The sequence below is a fragment of the Mixophyes fleayi genome, chromosome 5 (genome assembly GCF_038048845.1).
Source record: "Mixophyes fleayi isolate aMixFle1 chromosome 5, aMixFle1.hap1, whole genome shotgun sequence".
Taxonomy (NCBI): Eukaryota; Metazoa; Chordata; class Amphibia; order Anura; family Limnodynastidae; genus Mixophyes; species Mixophyes fleayi.
Window position 1 is genome coordinate 188301721 of NC_134406.1, and position 23510 is coordinate 188325230.

Here is a 23510-nt window from a genome sequence, read left to right on the forward strand (position 1 = left end):
AAGTGGGTTGAATCTTACCTGCAAACAGCTTTTAATGGCAAGTACTCCCCAAGCAACTGCAGCTATTAGACAACTAAGGAGTCATCTGACACAAGTTAAATAGGGAGGGAAGCTACAATATATATATCCAAATTACCCCATCATCAAATTACCCCTGTCAGGCGCGGGCTGGCACAGTTCAGTCCGGGGGGCGCTTGTTTTGTGATGCGGCCGCAGGTAATATTAAAGAAAAACATGCATCCACGGGGGGGTGGCGGCCCAAACAGGGGTCAGACTGAGTGGCCCGGGGGACTGATGCCCCCCTGCCCCCCGGCCCAGCCCGCCCCTGACCCCTGTCCCCCACAAGTACTTGGGTGGTGTCAAAGGCAGAACGAGCCAGCTGTGGGCCCCAGTGCAGGGAGGCGGGGAGAAGGGAACCGGGGCCCCCAACCGTCTGCATCTGCCATGCAGTGGGCCCCATTATCTCCATGGGCCCCGGTGCACTGCAACTGCCACATCAATGATAGTTCTGCCCTGGGTGGTGTTGAGATTAACTCTGGATTCCATAATTTTTTCCTTCACATTTTTTCTATATATGCATTTCTGAGGATATAGTAATTTAATGTAGATAGTCCTGTATTTTTTTATATGAAATAACATCACATTGGATTCAACTTTCACTGATACTTATATTCATACCAGTTTATTCACAGAACTGTGATAGGTATTGCTGTTAAATTACAGTTCTGTATTACTCATTTATTTAATTCACCTGTTTTAAAATTATGATGTATAGTGTTAATATGATTTTTGATAGTTTGAAAAAGATTTTACTTACTTAATGCTTCTGTTAGTTGCCTCCATTCATACCCTACTGCTAATTATGTTACACTGTAATAGTCTGTGTTTATACTGCAGAATATGTATGAGAAAAAAAGCCAACACATTCTGTACACTCTTTTAATTATTTTGTAGAAGAAATGGAGGAACTCCCATATGCTCTGCTATCACACAGTGGAGGGTTGCAAGGATTTCCTAAAAAATATGAATCCATTGTAAAGCAGCACTTTCAAATTGTGTATCTGGAGGAGTTTGCCAATGACAAGAAGGTATATGCTCCAAAGATACAGGCTGTCTTGATGTGGTGGCACCTGCCTGTAGTTAAACGAGAACTCCTGGATTCTCTTCCAAACCTTGAAGTCATATCGAGTTCTGGAGCAGGGGTGGATCACCTGGACCTAAAGATTATATCAAGTTATGGTATAAAGGTCACCAATACACCACGTGTGGGAGATGACGCAACAGCAGATATGGGAATGGCTCTAATGCTGGCATCTGCTAAAAATGTAGTAGAAGGTAAGTCAGCCTTGCGTACTATATATGTGCGCATTTCTATTTCTGGATCCCAAGATGTGTATAAATATATGGGCAGCACGGTGCGTAGTGGTTAGCACTTCTGTCTTACAGCACTGGGGTCATGAGTACAATTCCCGACAATGGCCTTATCTGTGAGGCGTTTGTATGTTCTCCCCGTGTTTGCGTGGGTTTCCTCCGGGTGCTCCGGTTTCCTCCCACACTCCAAAAACATACTGGTAGGTTAATTAGCTGCTAACAAAATTGACCCTAGTCTGTCTGTCTGTCTCCATCTGTGTGTGTGTGTGTGTGTGTGTGTGTGTGTGTGTGTGTTAGGGAATTTAGACTGTAAGCCACAATGGGGCAGGGACTGATGGGGAGAATTGGGGAGAATTGGCTCGCTGGCTTAGTGGTTAGCACTTCTGCCTCACAACACTGGGGTCATGAGTTCAATTCCTGACCATTGCCTTTTCAGTGTGGAGTTTGTATGTTCTCTCTGTCTTTGCGTCAGTTTCCTCCGGGTGCTCCAGTTTCCTCTCACACCAAAAACATACTGGTAGGTTAATTGGCTGCTATAAGATTGACCTTAGTCTCTCTCGTTCTGTGTGTGTGTGTCAGGGAATTTAGACTGTAAGCTCCAGTGGGGCAGGGACTGATGTGCGTGAGTTCTCTGTACAGCGCTGCAGATTTAGTGGCGCTATATAAATAAATAAATGATGATGATGATGATGATGCACATAAACCTATATTCTACAAGCTTCAAATATAAAGGGACTGTTTCATCTTGTGATGTAAATACCGTTGCGTACCGTATCTTGTGTGAAATTGCTGTCCAAGCACAAATGACACTTCCAATTGCCTACGACTTGAAAGTAGGAACAGGATCGGGATTGGACGGATGCACGCACATTCATCCGATTCAAGCTCTGGCCATCTCTTAGGTACGTGTTTTTTAGCCGTATCATTTGTAACAGCTACAGGGCAGATGTAAGTGCTGACTGAAAGTAATGACTTACACATATGCATGCTACAACATGTGTTTTCAAGTAAGAGTAACTATAAAAATGCATTTTATGTACAGTACACATTAAGAACATCTGGATTTCTGGATTTCATATAAAAAAAATTAAACATTTTTTATAAATGATTATTAATAGTTGTAAATGTTATAAAATCTTTTTTTATTGCATGTGCACTTTATATTGCACAAATGCTTGTGCGTATCCTTCAATGTGTTCTGTCTGTTTGCATACGGCAAGTAACGTACAGGCAGAAATGGAAACATTTCTTGAGATCTGTACTTCTGTTTTCTTCTGCTTATCTTTATGTATTTACCTAGTCTGGTCAAATGCATGGGACATGTGGCAGGTGTATACATAAAAAAAAATGTAACGGCTGAAATCTAGCTACTGCTTGGATACTTCTTTATATATTTTTGACATGGTTTGAGGACTTATTTTATTATTTGCTGCAAGATTCTTTACATGCTAGACAAATGTTACAGCTGATTCATCTTGCATTTATAAAAAAAACGTAAATTGCACGCTGTATTCTAATACATATTACCTTTTGCTATTGGGAATCGAATTAACTGTGTGCCCCACAAATGAGGACTGTTCTGGAGTGGGAATTACTGTTAATCAAGGACCGTGAATGACAATGATATTATCCATGTTATTGATATAACCTCTGCATTGTCATTATTGGACCAGGAGGATTTGGCACGGTATATACTACAGTGTGAAAGAACTTGACATTTCCAGGCGGCTATGGGAGGGACACAGACACTTTCCTTTAAGTGGATTGTAGTGCAGCAGCAGGGGCGGATCTAGAGAATACTTCTACCCGGGCAGTTTAGGGGGGGTTAGGCCCCACCCCCTTTTTGACATCTAAGGCTGCCGGCCGCTGCACACTATGTGCAGGTCCGTTCGGCAGTGACAGGTAGGGAGAGTGTGCTGCCCGGCTGCTCTAAATGTGAAACACAATCAGAGCAGCCGGGCAGCACACTGTCCCTGCCTGTCACTGCCGAACGGACCTGCACATAGTGTGCAGCCTCCGGCAGCAAGTCCCTGCTAGGTGGGGGGCGATTGCCCCCCCCCCCCGGATGCACCAGTGTGCAGCGGTCTCCCAAGACTGGTACAGTACATCTCAATGTTCTTATTATTCTATACCATTCTAAATACTGTCAATCATTACCTCCTGACTAAGATTCACCGTTAATTTGCAAGAAACTGGCACTAAAAATTAAATAAAGCTCTATGTAGCTAAGTGAGTGCTGTGAACTACATGTGGATGATACTTGTTATTAGTTCACTGACCCCTGTGTTCTGGTTTTGGATCTGGATTAACTTTGTATTTTGGTTTTGGCATTATTATTAACCTCAATAACACTATTTTCAAGTAATTTGCAGTCTATTTTGACCAATATTCTTTTCATACACTTTCAAACAAAGACTGCAGTGACCTGGCTGGATGTTAAGCGACAGAACAATGACTCAAACACACGGCAGTTCATAGCACATCTAGGAAACATTGCCACACAACAGTGGCAGAAAAGAAAAGTGGTGCAAGATGGCATTGGCCTTGGATCATGAAATCAGTTATGGTTCATTTGATTGCTCCAACCGTTCCTTGGATAACTGTGGTAATTCTACAGCTAATACATGGCGAAGAGCGCTGACCCCATCCCCCGGGATGCGTGCTTTCATCAGACCCAGACCAATCCAGACAAATGAACTAAAAAGAGCCATTATAATTCATAGCAAAAAGCAAGTTCATCGCTGAGCTTCGAATCAGCCCCAATTCCCAAAAAATTCTAATATAGTTAGGTACCTTTGACGACAAGTGCAGATTACAAACACTTTATGCAATACTGATGAAACAGCAGCAAAGTGGAAGGTAATACATATACACGTCTATTTAGACATCCATGCCTGCATTACTTCTGCAAGCAACGTTGTTCTTTGTTAATGAAACTGTTTACTTTATACCGTTCAAAAAATTTTAAAATAATCCTCCACCATTCTTTGGATGTTGATAGTTGATAGTAGGATCAGGTGCAGTTACAGCAGAGGTGTCACTAATTCTGGTCAATTCTTTTACAGTAGACAAGACCAGATGTTCTGCCGAGTCATCTGCATCATCAATGGGTGTCTAAGATTTTTGCAAAGCACACAACAGTATATAGCACATGTAGGTAACATTGGCACACAGTGGTAGCTGAAAGGAAAAGTGGTGCGAGATGGAATTGTCTTTGGGACCTCCCACCCACCCTTGTGTTGGATCTTAAAAAGGACATTCACACTTTAACAAACCGAGCAATTCAGCGACAAGGAGTGCCACTTTTGAGGCTGATGTGCTTGGTTTGTTTGGGCCCCCACAAAACAAAGTAACAATGGGCTTAAGGCACCTAAGGTAACAGTGCTGTTAATGAACTCTACTGTGGCAAGATGTTGTTGTCATCATCCTTAGCCTCATCCTCACTCTCATCAGTTATTACATCATGCTCACACACTATTAATTCATCACCGCTGGAATCCACCATTACAGAAGTCTCAGTATTTTGATGTAATTGGCAGGAAAGGCCTTCCTCATGGAAATTAAAGTTCATTTTTATGAACATCATCTTTTCCACATATTGAGGAAGTAGCTTCCTACGACGATCGCTGACAATGTTCCCGGCTGTGCTGACAACTCTTTCCGAGTACACCCTGGAGGCTGGGTAGCTAAGGCAGTGCATAGCGAGTTGTTACATGGGTCTCCAAATTCCCTTTTTTTCCTCCCAGTATGTAAAGGGACTGTCTGATGTGTTGCTAAAATAATTCTCCACCATCCTTTGGATGTTGATAGTAGGATCAGGTGGAGTTACGGCAGAGGTGTCACGTTTTTGGTCAATTCTTTTAGACAAGACCAGATGTCAAAATGGTGTGCTGAATCAACTGCATCATCCCTGGGTCTCTTGGGAAAGCTATACTTTTTCCTAGCAGCAGTTAACTGAGAAACTGAAGGAGGAGATGCCGTCCTGTCACGTAACACATGAGCTGTCATCTGGCTCACCAGGAGCTCCTTGCATCTCTTCAGATCTGGGTCAGTTGGAAAGAAAGAGACGACACAGTCGCCAAAATCTAGTGACTACTTTGAATGGTTTCAGCACCTTGCACAACACGAAAAGTATTCTCCACTTGAGTATAATACATCCCCCCTCCTTTCCCGATGTCATGGCTTGTGGAGTAAACGTGGATGGCTTTTCGCTGTTCCTCCATCCTCAGAAGCATATACAGGGTGGAATTCCACCTTGTCATCACCTTTTGCTTCAGTTGGTGGCAGGGCAAATTAAATTGCTCTTGTAGCTGCTGCAATCTCCTACATGCTGTTGCCGAATGCCGGAAATGTCCAGATATTTTTTTACGAGCCACAGACAACATCTCCTGCACGTCCCTGTCATTTTTAAAAAAGCTCTGCACTCCCAGTTTATTCTGTGAGCAAAACAGGGAATGTGAAGGAATACACCCAGCTGTAATGCTCTCACAATATTGGTGGCATTATCAGAAATGACATATCCTGAGGAGAGTCCAAGTGGGATAAGCCATGTTGCAATGACATCCCTTAGTTTTTGTTACACTGTCAGCTGTATGCCTCTTAGTGAAGCCGGCGATACACAGAGTAGCCTGCCTCTGAAAATTGGGACATACTTGGGTACATGCTACTGCTGTTCCTGCTGGTGAAGGTGAATCACCAACCCAGTGGGCTGTCGAAGTCATATAATCTTTAGCTTGCCCAGTTCCGCTTGTCCACATATCTGTGGTTAAGTGTACAGTGGGTATAATGGCATTTTGTAGCCCACCAGTGGAAAATTACATTTTTACATTCTTCTGGTAGAGGTGAGGAATAGCTTTTCTAGTAAAATGGTGTCATGATGGAATTTTGTAACAGGGACAGAAGACCTGAAGTAACTGTCTAAAACCAGCTGCATTAATAGTGGATATTGGATGCAGATCTAATACTAGCATAGTCGCCATGGCGTCTGTGATCCGCTTTGCGACTGGGTGACATCTTTCATACTTGCTTCCTCTTGCAAAGGATTGTTTAACAGTCAATTGTTGTAAATTACTAGTAGTCTTCTTCTTCTTGGTCTGCTTCTGGGATGAAGATTCACCCCCAGCAGAAGCAGTAGGACTAACGCTCAAGAATTCTTCTGAAGAATCTGGGATGGTGGAGGAGTCATCTAGCCTTAGCAACTTGGATGCAGGACTAACTCTGATCACTACTAAGGATATTGATGAGGATGGTGTTGTGGGTGTAGATTGTAGGTGTCGGGATCTAGCTAAGAGAAGGGATCTAGCTGATGCTGACCTGCTTGTTGTTATTTTTTTTAGCATAAATTTCCAATTTTCCCAACAGCTTGCCATGAACTCGCTTCAAATGGCGTAACCTGGATGAGGTTCCCAGATGGTTAAGGTCCCTACCTTTACTGACTGTGGCTTTACAAACGCTACAAATGGCTAGACAACTGTTGTCAGGGTTTGGATAAAAATAATTCCACACATAAGAGGTGGATTTTTTGGTCTTATGCCCTGGCATGATAATGGCCTTCTTCTTATCACGTGCAAGAACTGCCTCCACTGGTGCAGGACTTACAAAAACAACATCATCCTCATCAACATCCTCATTAGCGCCCTCGTAGCTCCACAAATATCCCCCACATTCTGTTGCAATTACAAATTGGCATCCTCAATTTGTGTATCACCGGCTACACTTGGGCTGTTCATGCACACATCTGCAGAAATGCTGAAAGGTGTACACTATCAGAAATGTCAGGCTTACACATAGCACTCGTGGATAGACTCTCCTCAGGGATTTGTGTCATTTCTGAATCTGAACATACATTTTCCTCTAATGCTTTACTGTTTTCTTCCCGCTCGGCTTTTAGACGTAAAACTATTTGGACACCACTTTTGGAGTCATAATGACAAGGTATTGCTTGGTCATGAATGACCTTACAAGAAGATGCCTCAGTGAAAGTTGCAGAACTAGTACTCAGAGAGAAAGACGAAGGCCTCATTCTTTCCTTGCCACTGTGTGGGTAGAATGGCGTGTTGGCAAATTTATTTTTTTCTGCAGATAACTTTGCCTGGATTACAGGTCTTTTTTTCTTGACCAAGGTAAAAGGTGTTTTTTTACATTTTTGTTTCCCTGAATTAAAAACACTATGCACTTTAATATAGGCTTTAGCAGATGACGTAGAGGGAGTACTATCATCATGACTGGTGCCAGCAGCTGCTTGGTGCTCCTGGTCTTCTGTGTACTGCTGTGAATCCATTTTGATATACAGTACAATGTGACTGCAGATTTAGACCAAGGATGCCAGCCCTATTATTTCTATTTCAGAAATGACAATTAGCAATGGACCCCTTCTCTTTTACCTATATAACACAGTTCAATGTGACTGCAGAAATAGACCAAGACTGCCAGCCCTATTATTTCTATTTCAGCAATGTAATTTAGCAATGGAGCTCTCCTGAATGTCACTGGAGACTTTGAAGAACACTGCTACCCCTCCTCTTTCTTTTCTACCTATGAAGCTGCCCAACTGCACTAGAGACTGTCAAGAACCATGCTACCCCTTCTGATCTAGAAGTCACTATTTCAGGTGACTTAAAGGCAGGTAAGCAATGCAACAAAGTAATGAGAAAGGCAAGTCAGATGCTTGGTTGCATAGGGAGAGGAATCAGTAGCAGAAAGAAAGAAGTAATAATGTCACTGCAAGGGTCATTGGTACGTCCTCATCTAGAATACTGTGTTCAATTCTGGAGGCCATATCTCGAGAAGGATATAAATACATTAGAGACTGTACAAAGAAGGACAACTAAAATGGTGCATGGCTTACAGCACAAAACTTACCAGAATAGACTAAAAGATCTTAATATGTATAGTTTGGAGCAGAGAAGGGAAAGGGGGGACATGATAGAAACTTTCAAATATATCAAGGATTTGAACAAGGTACATGAAGGAAACATTCTTCAAAGGAACAGAAGTACTAGAACACGAGGACATGCACTGAAACTGGAGGGAAGTAGGTTCAGAGGAAATTTGAGGAAAAACTACTTCACAGAAAAGGTAGTGGATAATTGGAGTAGCCTCCCATCAGATGTGGTAGAGGCTAATACAGTAGAGCAGTTTAAACATGCTTGGGATAGACATAAGAATATCCTTATAAAGAATAAGGGATTAAATAAGGTTTAAGATTACCATAGGTTAATAAAACAATGGGCAGACTAGATGGTCAAAGCGGTTCTTATATGCCGTCAAATTCTATGTTTCTATGAAAGGGAGCTCTCAGGTGAGATGAAACGGAAAGTACAGTTGGAGGATAGGATGATGCCAACCCCACTGCCTAGACAGTCATCAGGTTTGATGGAGTGGGTGAAAGAAAGGCCCCCATAGAAGAGAGCAGAAGTTGAAGCAGTATCAGTAGAAGAAAGCCAGGTTTCTGTGATGGCAAGAAGGTTAATAGGGTTGGAGATGAAGAGGTCATGGATAGAAAGCAGTTTGTTGTGGATGGATCTCAAATTCCATAGAGCACAGGAAAAAGGGAGAGATGGAATTGGGGAGATATGAATGAGATTTTTGGGGTTGCTGATGTGTGGATGCGGACTGGGACTGGGATGGAGATGAGGGCAGAGGGTGAGGATGGAAATTGGATGGGAGCAAGGAGACACGGTGAAAGACTAATGGAGTAGGGAGAAGATAATCTAGCAAATGAGTGAGCGAAGGGTGCAGGGTTACTAGGAAAGGGATCAGGGGGAGAGACAAAAGAGAGCATAAAAGACAGTAGATGGATCACATTAGTTACCTAGTAACAACCAGGGAGAACAGATTGAACATCCGTGGAAAAGCAGGGCTGGAAGATGGATATTCACTGCTCACAAGTTCTGATAAATTCAGTAGGTTAAGGTACTGTGGGGTCCGGATAAGTTCAGGATATCAGAGGATCAAAGTAAATTCAGAAGGGTTAAACTGAGAGAACTGGAGATGCAGAATGAATAGTCTAAAGGCGGTATATACATAAGACAACATATTTATTAGTAATAAAAGGCAACCAATTTGGGAACAAAATTTGGAAACAGGCAATTAGACTGCGAGCCTGACATCAATCATGGGTAATTTACTTGAAGTGATTCTGAGGAATGTGATTCTGAAATATGCAAAAAAATTATTGAAAACACACAATATAAGTATTTTTTAATCTATGTATTATTGTGGTGCTATGGCACCAGACGAGTTAATGTACTGTGTGCGGCGCCAAAAGCAGTAAGTCCTGATGCTATGTGCTGGGTGTGTTTTAAAATGTACTTATTTATAATGTATAATATGTATAATAAATGTATTTAATAAAGAAGCAACTTTTACTCACCTTGGTGGTCCAGTGGGAATCAGGGCTCCATCTGTTTTTTTTTGCCTACCACTCCGGATCTCGTTCACATGGAGCAACATCAGACTGCATTATTTTCACTGCAACATCCCTTCTGTTTAATCAGCTTGCTGTACTACTTGCTCATCCTACAGCTATTTAAGTCCTGTATCTGATCATTGTACTGTCAATTCTACTCAAGGCTTTGTCTGCCATCACAAGTATGGAGAAATGAAACTGACTTTGAACCACTCTCCTCTCTCATGACTCTGCAATAATTCAGCTACTCCATCACCTGCTGGGCCTTATTACTCTTCTCCATTCAACACTTCCACCCACTACTCCACATGGCTCCCCACATCATTACTCCATACTATCCAGACATCCAGGAATAAACTACATCTACTGCAGTCTCACTCTGCACTACATCTCTGAGTGCACAGGACATTGCAACTAGGTAATTCTTTTAATTCCCTAATTTTTTGGCTATTTTACTTATAAATCCCAATGTTTGCCAAGTTATTTTTCTTCCTCTCCTTTCATGGCATAATCTTTAGGACTATATCATCCTTCACTCATCCTGCAACATAAACCTCTATCCACATTGTACCTTCATTTACTTCACTCACCTCTAGTTAACATTCATGAACTCTTTTCCTTTTTAAATTCAAAAACTTTAACAGTTTCACCCTGTCGCCAGAAACTAAAAGGACACACATCTTACAATGATTTTTCCTACCTTTCTTCCTCTCTGCTTCTATTAGCTGGTGATATATCACCTAATCCAGGTCCCCTCACTTCTTCCACACACATATATATGAACGCTACAGAAATTCGGCAAACCTCAAACGCATCAGCCTCTCTGTTTGTATCAAACTTACCTCCGTACATGATCTCTTCCTCTCAAACAACCTCAATCTTCTGGCAATAACAGAAACATGGCTCACGCAATCAGATACTGCCTCACCTGCAGCCCATTCACAAGATGGTCTCCATTTCACCCACACCTCCAGACTGTCACAACTAAATTGCGTACCTGCTATTGTTGGCGCAACTCAGAGGAAGGTGCGTGTCACACGCCGGTCCCATAGTTAGGTGCCGGCGCTGTGACTTTCCCTTTAAGAACCATGATTCTGCTTGCTTCTGCCTCAGAGACATTACTTTCACAGGTGTTCCTGGCTACTGTGATTTGGACCTCCTCCTAAACCTCATTGGTCCTGGAGCACTATATTAACCTCCCAAGGTTATGGGCTCATTGCCTGTTCTTCGTGTTACTCTGGTTGCATTTGGATCTGGCTGCATACCTCTCCTTCTGTGTCTCCGTTACCTGCTCGCTGGACTGAATTCCTTACTGCTGTTCACCTGCAAGCTGCAAACTCCTCACTGCTGTTCACCTGCAAGCTGCACACTTCTCACTGCTGTTCACCTGCAAGCTGCACACTTCTCACTGCTGTTCACCTGCAAGCTGCAAACTCCTCACTGCTGTTCACCTGCAAGCTGCAAACTCCTCACTGCTGTTCACCTGCAAGCTGCAAACTCCTCACTGCTGTTCACCTGCAAGCTGCAAACTCCTCACTGCTGTTCACCTGCAAGCTGCAAACTCCTCACTGCTGTTCACCTGCAAGCTGCAAACTACTCTCCGCTATTCATCTGCACGCTGAACGAGTATTGTGAGTTATTGCTGAACTTGTGCCTTATCTATTGATTTAGCTTTACGTCTGGCTGGCTAAGATCGCTGCATCTCGCTGTAAGAGCTACTATCAAGTTACTTGTCACCTGTAGTTCCACATCTGACACGGGTTATCCTGACTCTGCTGTTACCTGTTTACTGGACTGTTATTGTGAACTACTTGTTGTTCCGGTGGCTAGTACTTGGGCTCAAGTTACGTGTCTCTGTTCATTTGCTTCATACTACAGTGAACTTACCATTACAGTTACAACGAATCCTGCTACCTGTAGTTCCACCATTGGTTCAGATACTACTCACGTCTCTGCTACTTCTAGGCAACATTCTACTGCACGTGTCAGTGTTCATCCAAGTCCTTGGGTGATGTTTAACGCTTGCTGTTCTACTTAATAAGAATCACAGTGTTTCCAGTACCACCTGCTATGTTGAGTCATCTCTACTCTCGGATCAGCTAGTTCTATTTACTACTCTGTTTGGACTGTAAGCTGTACCAGTGATTCACATTCATCTGCTGTGTGGTTCTCTATTGGATCCTGGTGTTCTTGTTTATCATCACTGCGTTGAACTGTATATCATCTCATCTCATGCTGTTGCCAAGGGTTACCGACTATGAAGTAGCATATGTGATTAATGTCTGCATTACAACGAATTGCCGTGTATTCATCTTTGCCAGTATATATATCTAATTCTTTCCATTCCTGTTGTACCAACATTTAATATAATACGTTGCAGCACTACTACCTTCTCCTGTGTTATTATTGATGCTTGTAAGCCATGAACTTATCCTAAGAATATTATTGTGTTCTGCCTCCACCATCCTCTATAATGGAGGCAAGGGATCTGCAAAACACACTCAGAGCCGTGACAGTGCGGAACCTAACGTGCCCCTGGTATTCACCAGGAACCCCCGCAAGGAAGTATGGACTCCGCTGCAGGGACACGCAGGTACAAAGCGAGATACAAAGAGGTGTCAGACAGGCCCGGGTCGGTAACGTTCTGGTAGTAAGAGGTACACAAGGATATCCAGAAGAATGATGAGACAAGCCGGATCAGTAACGTTCAGGTAGCGCAGTACAAAGGGAAAATCCAAATAGGGGTGGTCATACGGTCTGGGTCAGAAGGTCACAGGCAGAACAAGGAAGGCCAGGAACAATGCAGAAAACTGGCAACACACACTATAACGCTGGGGGCAGGAAGACCTAATACTCTGGCACAGGTGTCATGACAGGAAGGGTAATGGGTGGCAGCGCTGCGCAGGCGGGAGACAGCGGGACGGCGCCTGACACAGATCTGGAGGCAGACAAGGAGATGGGGTTGGACTACTTCTCTCCCCACAGTGCACGTTCACAGTTTTACCAAATGTCCCATCACTCACGTTCACATCTTTTGAAGTACATACTATTAGGATTTTTAACCCATTCTCTGTGCGTGTTGCTGTCATATATCTGTCAATAGACTTGATGTACCAAGAGCAGTTTCACCGACGGTGCGCACCGGAGGTGAAAGAATGGGTGCTGGACCGGAAGCCAGACACCCTGGAAACAGCCACACAGCTAGCGGATCAGTATATGGCAGTGAGGCCACACTGGCAGAAACGCCAGGCTAACAGCCAACCCCAAAGGACTGTACAAACAGGGGGACACCCCTCTTCTACTCACCCCCAAAAGCAGGTATCTAACCCTTTGGGTACAATTCGCCAGCCACCGCCCCTTCCTGTCCCTGGGAGTTATCAGAGACCATCGGTGCCCAGGCTGGAGAGAAAGTGCTACAACTGCGGGAAAATCGGTCATTTAAGGATGGACTGTCCCACAGCCCCAGCACCCCAGACTTGTGCCCCTAATCTGTGTCCTGGGGCCTGGCTGACATGCTTAACTGGCGAAGGTGAGCCATTAGAGACTGTTTCCACCCCTGCCAGCTCAATGGAGTGTGGCGTGTCTGAACGTGACTCAGCGGAGAGAGTCACCTGTGTGTCTAAAAGACCCCCCAAAAACATGTGGAGAGACCTGCAGCCGGTCCAAGTGGGACCCCTGCAGGGTGAAGGACTGAGAGACTCAGGGGCCTCAATTACTGTTGTAAGTCCCCATCTTATTGATCCTGTTGCAGTATTGCAGAATCGCACTGCCAAGGTTATTGTGGCAGATGGACTGGAAAAAGAAGTGCCTGTAGCCAGGGTGTATCTGGACTGGGGAGATGGCCAGGAGTTGTTAGATGTTGCCGTTATGGATGGCCTCCCAACTGATGTGATTTTGGGCAACGATGTTGGGGGTGGAATTCTGACCGCATTTCTTAACTCTATTACCCGGAGCCAAGCTGCTAAGCTACCGTCTTCACAATCTATACCTGCACAGCCCAGTGTGAAAAAACCACATCTGCTATTTCTTCAGGAAACAGCCAGGCAGGGAAGAGTTCAGGGCAGCGCAGCTCTCTGATCCCTCACTGGAAGGCATGAGGCGCCAGGCTGGCGGCAGCCTTCCAGCGAGGGAGGTAGGGAGTGTGACCTGGCGTAAAGGGTTTTTGTACCGTGTAGCTAGAAAGGTAGATGGGGATGGACCAGTCTGGGAACAAGTTCAACTGGTGGTACCACGGGGCTTTTGTGCACAACTAATGGCAGTTGCTTATGAAATCCCTATGGAGGGAAACCAGGGCAGAGACCGAACACTGAAGCGCCTGACACAGAACTTTTTCTGGCCTGGAATGTCTTATGATGTCCTGGCTTACCGTAAGTCCCGTGATGTGTGTTAGCATCATGGGCGCCCCAGTGTTTGTGCTCCCCTCAGGCCCTTGCCAATAATTGGGGAACCTTTTCAGGGAGTGGCTGTGGACATAGTAGGTCCCCTGCCTGTGCACATGTCTGACACCTACCCCTTGCCCTGTATTAATGCTTCTGTACATAAGTTAGGCAGAGTTCAGGGTTACCTAGAGGACATTTCCAATTTCAGTAAGATTTGGGAAGATAATCTGGAGCAAAGAGGGCTGATGTTAGGGAAGATTGGGTGGGCAAGTTTGACTTTTAGGGCAGAGAACTGCCAGATGGGGATGTCAGAGGTACAGTACCTAGGTGATCGTGTGGGTGGAGGAAGGGTTAGGTCAAAACCAGCTAAGGTAGAGACAATCCAAGCCTGGCCCCAGCCCACGACACAGTTACATGTACTAGCATTCTTAACGACTGCAGGGGACTACAGACGTTCTGTCCCAGACTTTAGTACTGTAGTGAAGCCCCTGACAGATCTTATTAAGAATAAACTCCCCAAAATAGTTGACTGGAAACCTGCTTGTGAGCTGGCATTTCAGTTATTAAAGGAAGTTCGTGCTCCAGTACTGTTGGCGCCTAATTATGACAAGGACTTTATTGTGCAAACTGATGCGCCACAGTATGGACTGGGAGCAGTACTTAGCCAGGTGGGGTCTGATGGGCAGGAGCACCCCGTGGCCTATTTGAGCAGAAAACTGCTAAACTGGGAGGTGGGGTATGCCACAATTGAGAAGGAATGTTTGACCAAAAACTACAACCTTATTTGTATGGACAACGTTTTACTGTGGTGACTGATCATAATCCTTTAAAGTGGCTACAACACACCTCAGTGGAAAATGGCCGGTTGTTGCGCTGGAGCCTTGCACTTCAAATTTATGACTTTGACATAATTCACAAGCAAGGAAAGGCTCGCAGCAATGTGGATGGACTGTCACGGCAGGAAGAGCCAGCTCCGCCGGAGGTGATCTGGGATACTGCAAACCGGGAGCCAAATCGTTGGACATGGCACCCTGGTTGCCGCATGGACAAGGGGGGGGGGGGGGGGGGTGACTGGATCACTATTAAATGACTTTTGGTAAAAATGTATTAAAAGCAAATAGCGCAGGGCACTTACTTATGTAATTGCGCATGCACTTATTTTGATATTGTGAGTTAGGAAACCTTTATCTCTGAGACCAGGGTAGAAAAGTTGTTTTTTCTGTTTAACCTTGCTATAGGGTATGCCTATATCTGATGTATATATCTGATAGAATGAGCCTGTGTTTACCAAGCCTTTGGTGTATTGTGATTTGGGGAAGTGGCTTGTTGTGGGTCCTTTTGTTGTTTTGTGGAAATGTGTATTCGGCGACTGTCTGAAGTATTCATGCCTGACCACTGATACCTTAAATCAGTGGGACTGTCCTTGTCAGGACACTTGAGCAATAAACATCACTCTGCTTCAAAGACCTGCTTGACAACTTCTTCAATATTGATGTAATCCTGTGACCTGCCGATTAGACCCTAAATCTAATCCGTTCTCCGGCTGATTCTGAGGTTTGCACCCAAGTTTTTCCAGTACCACCACTCTGCCTGCTACCGGCAGCTCTGGTCAGTGTGATAGGCCAGGGAGGATCCATCCACAGCTACCCAGATCCATAGTAAGAGGTCCGGAGTTACCAGCCCAAGTGTACCAGCACAGGAGTACACTAGCAGTGACAGTTACCCAGAAGGAACATGGTTCTGAGCACCATAGAGGAGTTCAGTGGTGGCAGCAGGCCCCTCCCACTGCGGCAGGAGAGGCGTATTCGAAATAACGAAAGGGAGCGGTGGCAAAGTAAGCCCAGCTGGTTCCCAGCAACAACAGACAGGGTGGCATAGGCAGTCCATCCTGTCACAGATTTATGTTGTCATGTCCATTTACAAACAAGTCCTTAAAAAAAAGGTCAAGGCAGGCAGCGAGCAAGGAAGTTCCATTAACAAAGCCAAAGGGTCGAGAGGGGCAGCAGACTAGGAGAATCCAGGAACAAGCAGGATCAGGCAACAGGTAGACAATAAGCAGATATAAGATGCAGCAATACAGAAGGCTTCCCGAATTTGCAGAGCAAGGATGCTATAACCGGCAGGGAGGCTAAGCCCTCCCTGCCATTTAAATTAATAAGGACCAATCAGGAGGCTCAAAGGAGGCAAGCCCCCCCAGTAATAGGTGATTGCAGTGACGTGACTACAATCTTAAAATAGAGTTTCCCACCTGCCTAACAAGCAGCCGAGACAGAAGAAGCAGGACAAATTCTTGGCTGCTTAGCCACAGTCAGGCCAGGAAAGACAGTGTGAGCTGCTGCGACGACTAGGAGACTGGGGTTAGGTGTCCTGGGACAGGAAGCGAGTTAGTGTGAGCCATTGCCGGCTCATAACAACCTTTGGCTATTTTCTGGGGTATCATCACTAACTCTGTCATAGGATACCCAACAAATTATTCTTTAATACTTGGATTTAGCTTCTACTGATGAAGTGATAATTTAATTTTTACTTTGTTAAACTATCTCTCTTGTTTATGAGATGCAAGAGATACACCATATTGTTTATACCTAGTGATCCCCGGCTGTTATTCCGAAGCTCAGTTTCAAATAGATTTTGAAAGGAAAATGTCTGAGGAAAAAAAAGAGGATAAAGCATAATAGTTTGAAAGCAATGTGTAATTGATATTATGTTGATGATGTTAATTTGTTTTTGTTTATTTTATCATGTTGCAGTTGTGGAAGTGGGTGGAGGGCACTTTGATATTCTTTTGGGAATGGCATTTATTTTCTTATGGCAGTGTTTCCCAAACCCAGTCGTCAGGGACCCCTAACAGTGCTTGTTTTCCAGGTGACAAGTGAAATAATTAGTACCACATGTGGATCTTTTAAAATGTGTTAATCAGTACTGAATGCACCTTTGCTCCAGCAAAGAGATATGGAAAACATGCACTGTTAGGAATCCCTAAGGACTGAGTTTGGGAAACAATGGCTAATGGGAATGAGGCCAACCAATTTATTCAGCGATACCGTTCTAAGAGTATGCCACTCACCGAAGGTAGGTAGGTAGGTAGGTTAGCCATGCAGTCTTTAACAACCACTCATTTGCCTGTACATTATCCACAATACCTTGTGCTAGCTTCTTGAGCTGTAGGAAGCCTTAATTCCCCAATTAAGCGCAAAAAAGTAGAGGCACATCTTAATAAAAATAACATTGATATTGCATATTTGCAGGAACTTTATTGGTGAAATAAAGATGACTTTACTCTTAAAGATATAAATATAAATATCTTGTAATCAAGAACTGAACACTAAATTAACCAATAGTGCATGGGACCACATGAAACGCCTTAACAGTCAGTAAATACTACACTTTTGTGTAATACTGTGGGTGGCAGTTGTTTTCAGGCATATACACATAATTAGGGCTCACATAATTTTCAACCAAATAAATACCCATGTAACTTAAAGTTTTTGTTGACTGCAGTTTCTACCTGATGATTCTATTTTGGAACTAAACACTGTAAAGTCGTTATAGAACTATATTCCCAGTTATCCTGTTAATCTGGGAGCATTAAGTTGGGTACACACTACAGAAAATTACTGCAGACGCGATTTCTGTAATGATTTTACCAATGACTGAAAGTCCTGATGAGCATGCAGATTTATGTGTACACAACTACACGATTTACCTTAAGATCTGTGCTCCTCATCTTTCATAACCATTTGCTGAAACCCTGCACGCTCTGTAGAGATCTGTCTACACTGCTGGATGTGAGTGCATACTTCCACATTTGCCTGACATCTTACCAAATGTTCATTTATTGTGGGATTAGCACGATAATACCATAATTGCATTGCAGTTATCAAACAATTTCTTTGTATCCTGTGGTTATCTTGTATTGTATTGGTTAAAATAATTTAAAAAGAACAAAACAGGCATAAGTTACAATTAAGTCACTGTATAAACTACAGTAAATATTATGATAGCTTTGTGCACCTAAATATTCAGATGTCAAGCTAAGTCAATGAGACATGTATAGACTATATAGGACTACAGCAGTGGTTCCCAAACTGTGCGCCGTGGCTCCCTGGGGTGCCGTGGCGATCTCACAGGGACGCTGCGGCCAGGGGCAGTGGTTTTGGCTTAGGGGTGCCTTGAAAAAATTATGGAGACCCTAAGGGTGCCTTGAACTGAAAAAGTTTGGGATCCACTGGACTATAGTAAATAGGCTAGATTCTGGGTGTACACAGACAGTACCAAGATAATGAATATTGCTGTAAAGTCCTTTGTAGTAGAACCTCAACCAAAATCTCTATCCAGTAAACTCAGTATCCGGTAATATGATGTCACTTTCCTTAATTTGTCTGCTGGGTTCTCAAGCACAGATGACTTTGGAGTACCATCCACATTTGGTGAAACATTACTGTAAGCCGTCTTTAAAGAAAAAGTTAAGTAAAACCTTATTTTATCTTCTGACTTCACTAACAAGCCTTAGTGTGATATGGGCACTCAGCTCAAGCATCAATGGTTGGATCTAGTTCAATATGTATTGTCAAATTTGAAAGCGATCCTGATGTTTGCCACTCAGACTGAAAAGCATGATCTGCCAGCATTAGGTCAGAGGCACAGAGGACAAGGTTAAGTGCTTGTAAAATATTTCTTTTTAACTCAGACAAGCTATATTTTATTCTACAGCGAACAGATATTCGTGTTCACCGGATACCAAAGTTTATGATTACAACTGGGTGGGTGATGACATCACAGGGGCCACACTGGGCATCATTGGAATGGGAAGCATCGGATACAACATAGCTCAGCGAGCCAAAGCTTTCAGAATGAAAATTCTTTACCACAATAGAAACAGGAGGTAAGGTGAACATGGCAACCTAAGCAAATCTCATTTTATATATTTAAAGAATTACCATCATAATATCATTTTTAAAAGTATTGTGTTGAGCTATCTATAACCGAGCATTACAAACATGTTTAATCAATATAATTACGAAGTTCTGATTAGAATTAGTGTTGAATTCTATTTAGTGTGGTCATGATGGTATCTGTGAACAGTTCCTAATATCAATTCAATTTCTCCGTGGACAACCATAACAGTAGTGACATCATGTAGGTTATAAAGAATGTAGAACCATAATATCTAAGAAGAGCAAAACAATAAATAGTAAAACTATGATTCTGGGGAGGGATTATTTCCCTTATTTTCATTGCAACATTAGTTTAACAATATAAATGTTTTTCACATGTCTATGCATCATATATTAGGTATAATGCTCACACAAATGTACTGATTTTGTTTTTGCTAAATAGAAGTCTGGAAGAAGAAATGGCGGTAGATGCTGAATACTGCAGCAACATGTCCGATTTGCTTCAGCAAGCTGATTTTGTTATGGTCGTTGTCAACCTAACACCAGACACCCACAAATTCATTGGACGAGAGCAGTTTCAGCTGATGAAGCCCACAGCCACCCTTATCAACATCAGTAGAGGTACAGAATTAAATTGTACCTAAGAATAGATTTTTACTTTTGTTTTCAGGGCGTAAGGTGCTATAAAATGTTAAGAGCTTATGTAAAATGCATTTGAATTAAATCAAAATATTGACCTATTTAAATATTTATCAGGACTAAAAATGGCCAACTTTGAATGATAATTATTCTCCGTGCTCACCCCCATATAAACAACTGATGATTGAGAATTATATTACAGCTCTTTATTGCAGGTCATGTAATTGATCAGGATAGCTTGGTAGATGCTCTTAAACAAGGCATCATCAAGGGCGCTGCTCTAGATGTCATCTATCCAGAACCTTTGCCAAGGTAAGATAAGGAAGTACTGCCTGTGCTTTACAATGTAAAAAAATTCCCCAACACAGCTACTATTCTTTTATTCCTTTTGTGTTATACTGATATTTGTTTGACAATTTTGCTTGTTTTATGATTAAACGCATGGGTTAGCTCATTGCAAGATGTTGCAACTGCGGGGTTACAGATTTTCCTCCTAGTGATCGGAGTAAATGGACAGATTGGAGTTCCTTGCTGAATGCTGATTAAAACCCAGTGATGCATGCGTTTCATATTGCATCTAAATCTGAAAGTTATATTTTATGTTGTGGGACAAGATATTTTTATGAACTTCACGGGGCAGAGAATGCACATTTAGGGGATATTCCCAGTTTACCTGGTGTCTAGAGTCTGTGTGGCCCTGCAAAAAGCTTAATTTGTACATGTCCTCTGAGGCGGCAGTGATATTGCGTCAGCTATTACATTCAGTCAGTCGTATAAGGCACATTTAATACGGGAAAGCACATTAATATGCAAGCAAATACCAATTTGATTATTGTATAAAAATGTGGCATATTAAATAAAGATAATCCCAATGCCCCCTTAAAGTGGATGGACTGCCTGATTGTGATTGACCAGGAGACACTACAAACTCTACATAATTGGATGTAAGACTATGACATGAGTTTTCTTTCTTTCATCTCATAACTTATTGAAAACCTTAATTGTGGTGACTTAAAAGTTTTACTAGTATGCATCAAATCACAATCCTGCAGATGGTAACGCAAAGCTATTTGAATGCTGGTGTACAGTACTAGAGCAAATCTGCAGAGCAAATACTCTTTCAAGACACCACATGCCTACTTTTGCAGAAATGTGCCCCATTTTACAGAAAACTGCATATATATTCAGCCCAAAATGACAGTATCTCCGGGGAGCAAGTGTTCCCACCTGCTGATTGAGTTGGGTGGATTAGGGCATGCACCCAGGGCTGCCATCAGAAATCGTGGTGCCCAGTACAAATGAAACAGACAGCCCCCCCCCCCCCCCCAATGACCCCCTTACCCCCAAAAAAGATGGCTGCCCTGTTGCATCCCCCCCTTCCCCCTGGTCACAAAGTACCTCCCCCAACTCCCCAAGAAACAATTTTAAAAATAAACTATTAGGTATTGGTCTATCAAATTGGAATAAACAAGGACATTTCTATATCATTTATATATTTGTTTCCCCCACATTTGGTAGTTTTTATTAGGATCTCACAATGTAAGAACAAGAAAAAACAACAGCCTACTAGTCTTTAACAGACTGTAAGATGGGTTGGGGGTGGTCGAGTGGAAGGGATTTGTGGGTAGGTAGTATAAAGTATAGCTTTCAGTCCTGGAGCTGGTACATTGGTATGAAAGTGATTTTAGTGTTATATTAATATATTAATCACACAGACCGTTTTATAAGGGGCATTTCAGTGGCACCTTGCTCTCTGCACCTTGCTCTCTGCACCTTGCTCTCTGCACCTTGCTCTCTGCACCTTGCTCTCTGCACCTTGCTCTCTGCTCCTTGCTCCTTCTTGTCCAGTGCACGGTGGGAACATGTGTGACGTCAGGTCACACCACACCATCACTGACAGGGAGAAGGGAGGATCACATGATCGCAGGGGCAGAGCTGCCTGGCTGTCACAGGCAGATCACAGGGGAATGATTGCTTCTCCCCTGTAATCGCATTCTGCTACTGTCAAGGTGACAGCCAGGATGAAGAGATGGAGATGCAGTGGAGACGCAGAGGACTGGATGACAGTGGGCCCCCAGGTAATTCTGTGCTGCCAGGCCCCCTGGTGAGCCCGGACCCGGTACAAGAGTACCCCCTGTACCACCCTGATGGCGGGTCTCTTCAGCCTGGCTGTCACCTTGACAGCAGCATCTAATTTTGCACTGAAGGAGAAAAACAAGATTTTCTTTGCAGTGTGGGTTTATTTAAATGAGCTATTGGAGGTGGATAATATGGACAGAGATGGAGTAAAACAGGCATCATCCTATCATTTTAATGGCATACAATTTACACTAAGTTGCACTTAGCTGACAAAGTGATCCCTGAAATTCAGTGATGGGCTTTGTCCCAAGGAACCCAGAGGTTTGCGGCCCACAGGGCAGCATCTAAATATAAAGAAGGACAAGAGAGGCATTGTGATCAATACACAAGCCAATCTCAGGGAAGGCAAAAATAGATTAGAAGGATAACAAACAAGCTGGGGCAGTATCAGAAGATCAGCACAAGAAATGTCACCATAACCAGGCAACAGATAAATCTGAGCAAAAAAACAAAAGAAGAAGTACCTGACATTACGGCTATGTGCCTGGACTCACATGTCAATGATATGTGCAAAGTTGTAATTTTATGAAGGTATTTCTAAAGCCAGTGAAGTGCACCTTGAAGTGCTTAGGAAGGGCAATTAGCCAAACTTGTGTGTGTGCAGGTCCAACTTGTTTATGGTTTATAAATGTATCTTATAATGTTTTGTACATCTCTTCTTGATGAGTAAAGTAATGATGTTTTCACACAATTAAGATACATACTTCAAAAGTTAATATTACTGAAGTCCACATTAGTATTCAGCTATAATAATTTGACCATTAAATAGCACTGACCGGTATAATCTGAACACAATATTACATTTGTGAATGTCATAAAACTACTTCCTTTTACTCTTGCAGTATTATTAGTTTATAATTTTGTGCCTTTTTTTTCCAGAAATCATCCTTTGTTAAATATGAAGAATGTTATTTTGACTCCACATATAGGAAACGCAACAGATAAAACAAAGAGGAAAATTGCCGAAAAACTTGTAAGAAATGCAGCTGACATCCTAAGAGGCCTGCCTGTACCAGATACAGTGACAGCACCATAGTTACAATATAATCTATTTACACAACATATGTGCATACATGGTATAAGACTATTTTATTTCCTCCAGTCTTAGAAGCAAAAGATGTGTTCCTTTTATTTTAGAAATGTATAATAATCCTAATCACTCTGGTACCTTAGTTGACAATTGAAATGACACCCTTCTAGTCTCCAAGGGAAGTTTCTCTATCCATCTCCTCTCTGTTCTGGCTATTAACCAGAGAATGGAGGACAGACAGATACTTGTATTCTGGTGCCCGGGGTAAGCACTTTACATATGCCGATGTCTGAAAGAGGACAAAAAGGTCATGCTCTACTTTCCCCATTCCTGCTCGTACATCCATCACTAAAAAAGCACCCAAGTACACTGTTGGCCCATCTCTGTACTGAGATTACTGTCTCTATGCAAGTATCAATATTGCCTCCATTCCTCCATCAAGAAACATAATGGAGGGAAGACATTTTCAAGTGCACGTAGCCGAAAGCTGCCCAAATAAATTGCAATGTCGTTACCAAGACTTATTTGTCAAACAATTTCCTATACATGCTCCTCTCACTTCTGGATTGTCTGTTCATGTTCATCTGGTGTACTGTTTACTGTTCTGCCACACAAAAATGGATGTGCTAGGACTTTGATAATTT

General features: G+C 42.9%; 1 protein-coding gene across 1 annotated transcript; it reads left to right on the forward strand.

Moving 5' to 3' along the window:
• Nucleotides 1–959: 959 nt before the first annotated feature.
• Nucleotides 960–23039, forward strand: LOC142157794 (putative 2-ketogluconate reductase). Its single transcript, XM_075211334.1, has 5 exons — nt 960–1335; nt 18874–19045; nt 19501–19679; nt 19913–20009; nt 22716–23039. Exons 1-5 carry the CDS (start codon nt 960–962, stop codon nt 22870–22872), a joined length of 981 nt encoding a protein of 326 aa, XP_075067435.1. The 3' UTR covers nt 22873–23039.
• Nucleotides 23040–23510: the final 471 nt, after the last annotated feature.

Excerpts from the sequence above, each read along its gene's own strand:
- LOC142157794 (XM_075211334.1), top strand. The coding sequence starts at position 960 with ATGGAGGAACTCCCATATGCTCTGCTATCACACAGTGGAGGGTTGCAA. Across the intron at positions 1,336-18,873 it reads TGCTAAAAATGTAGTAGAAG|CGAACAGATATTCGTGTTCA; the intron begins GTAAGTCAGCCT and ends TTTATTCTACAG. Across the intron at positions 19,680-19,912 it reads CCTTATCAACATCAGTAGAG|GTCATGTAATTGATCAGGAT; the intron begins GTACAGAATTAA and ends TCTTTATTGCAG.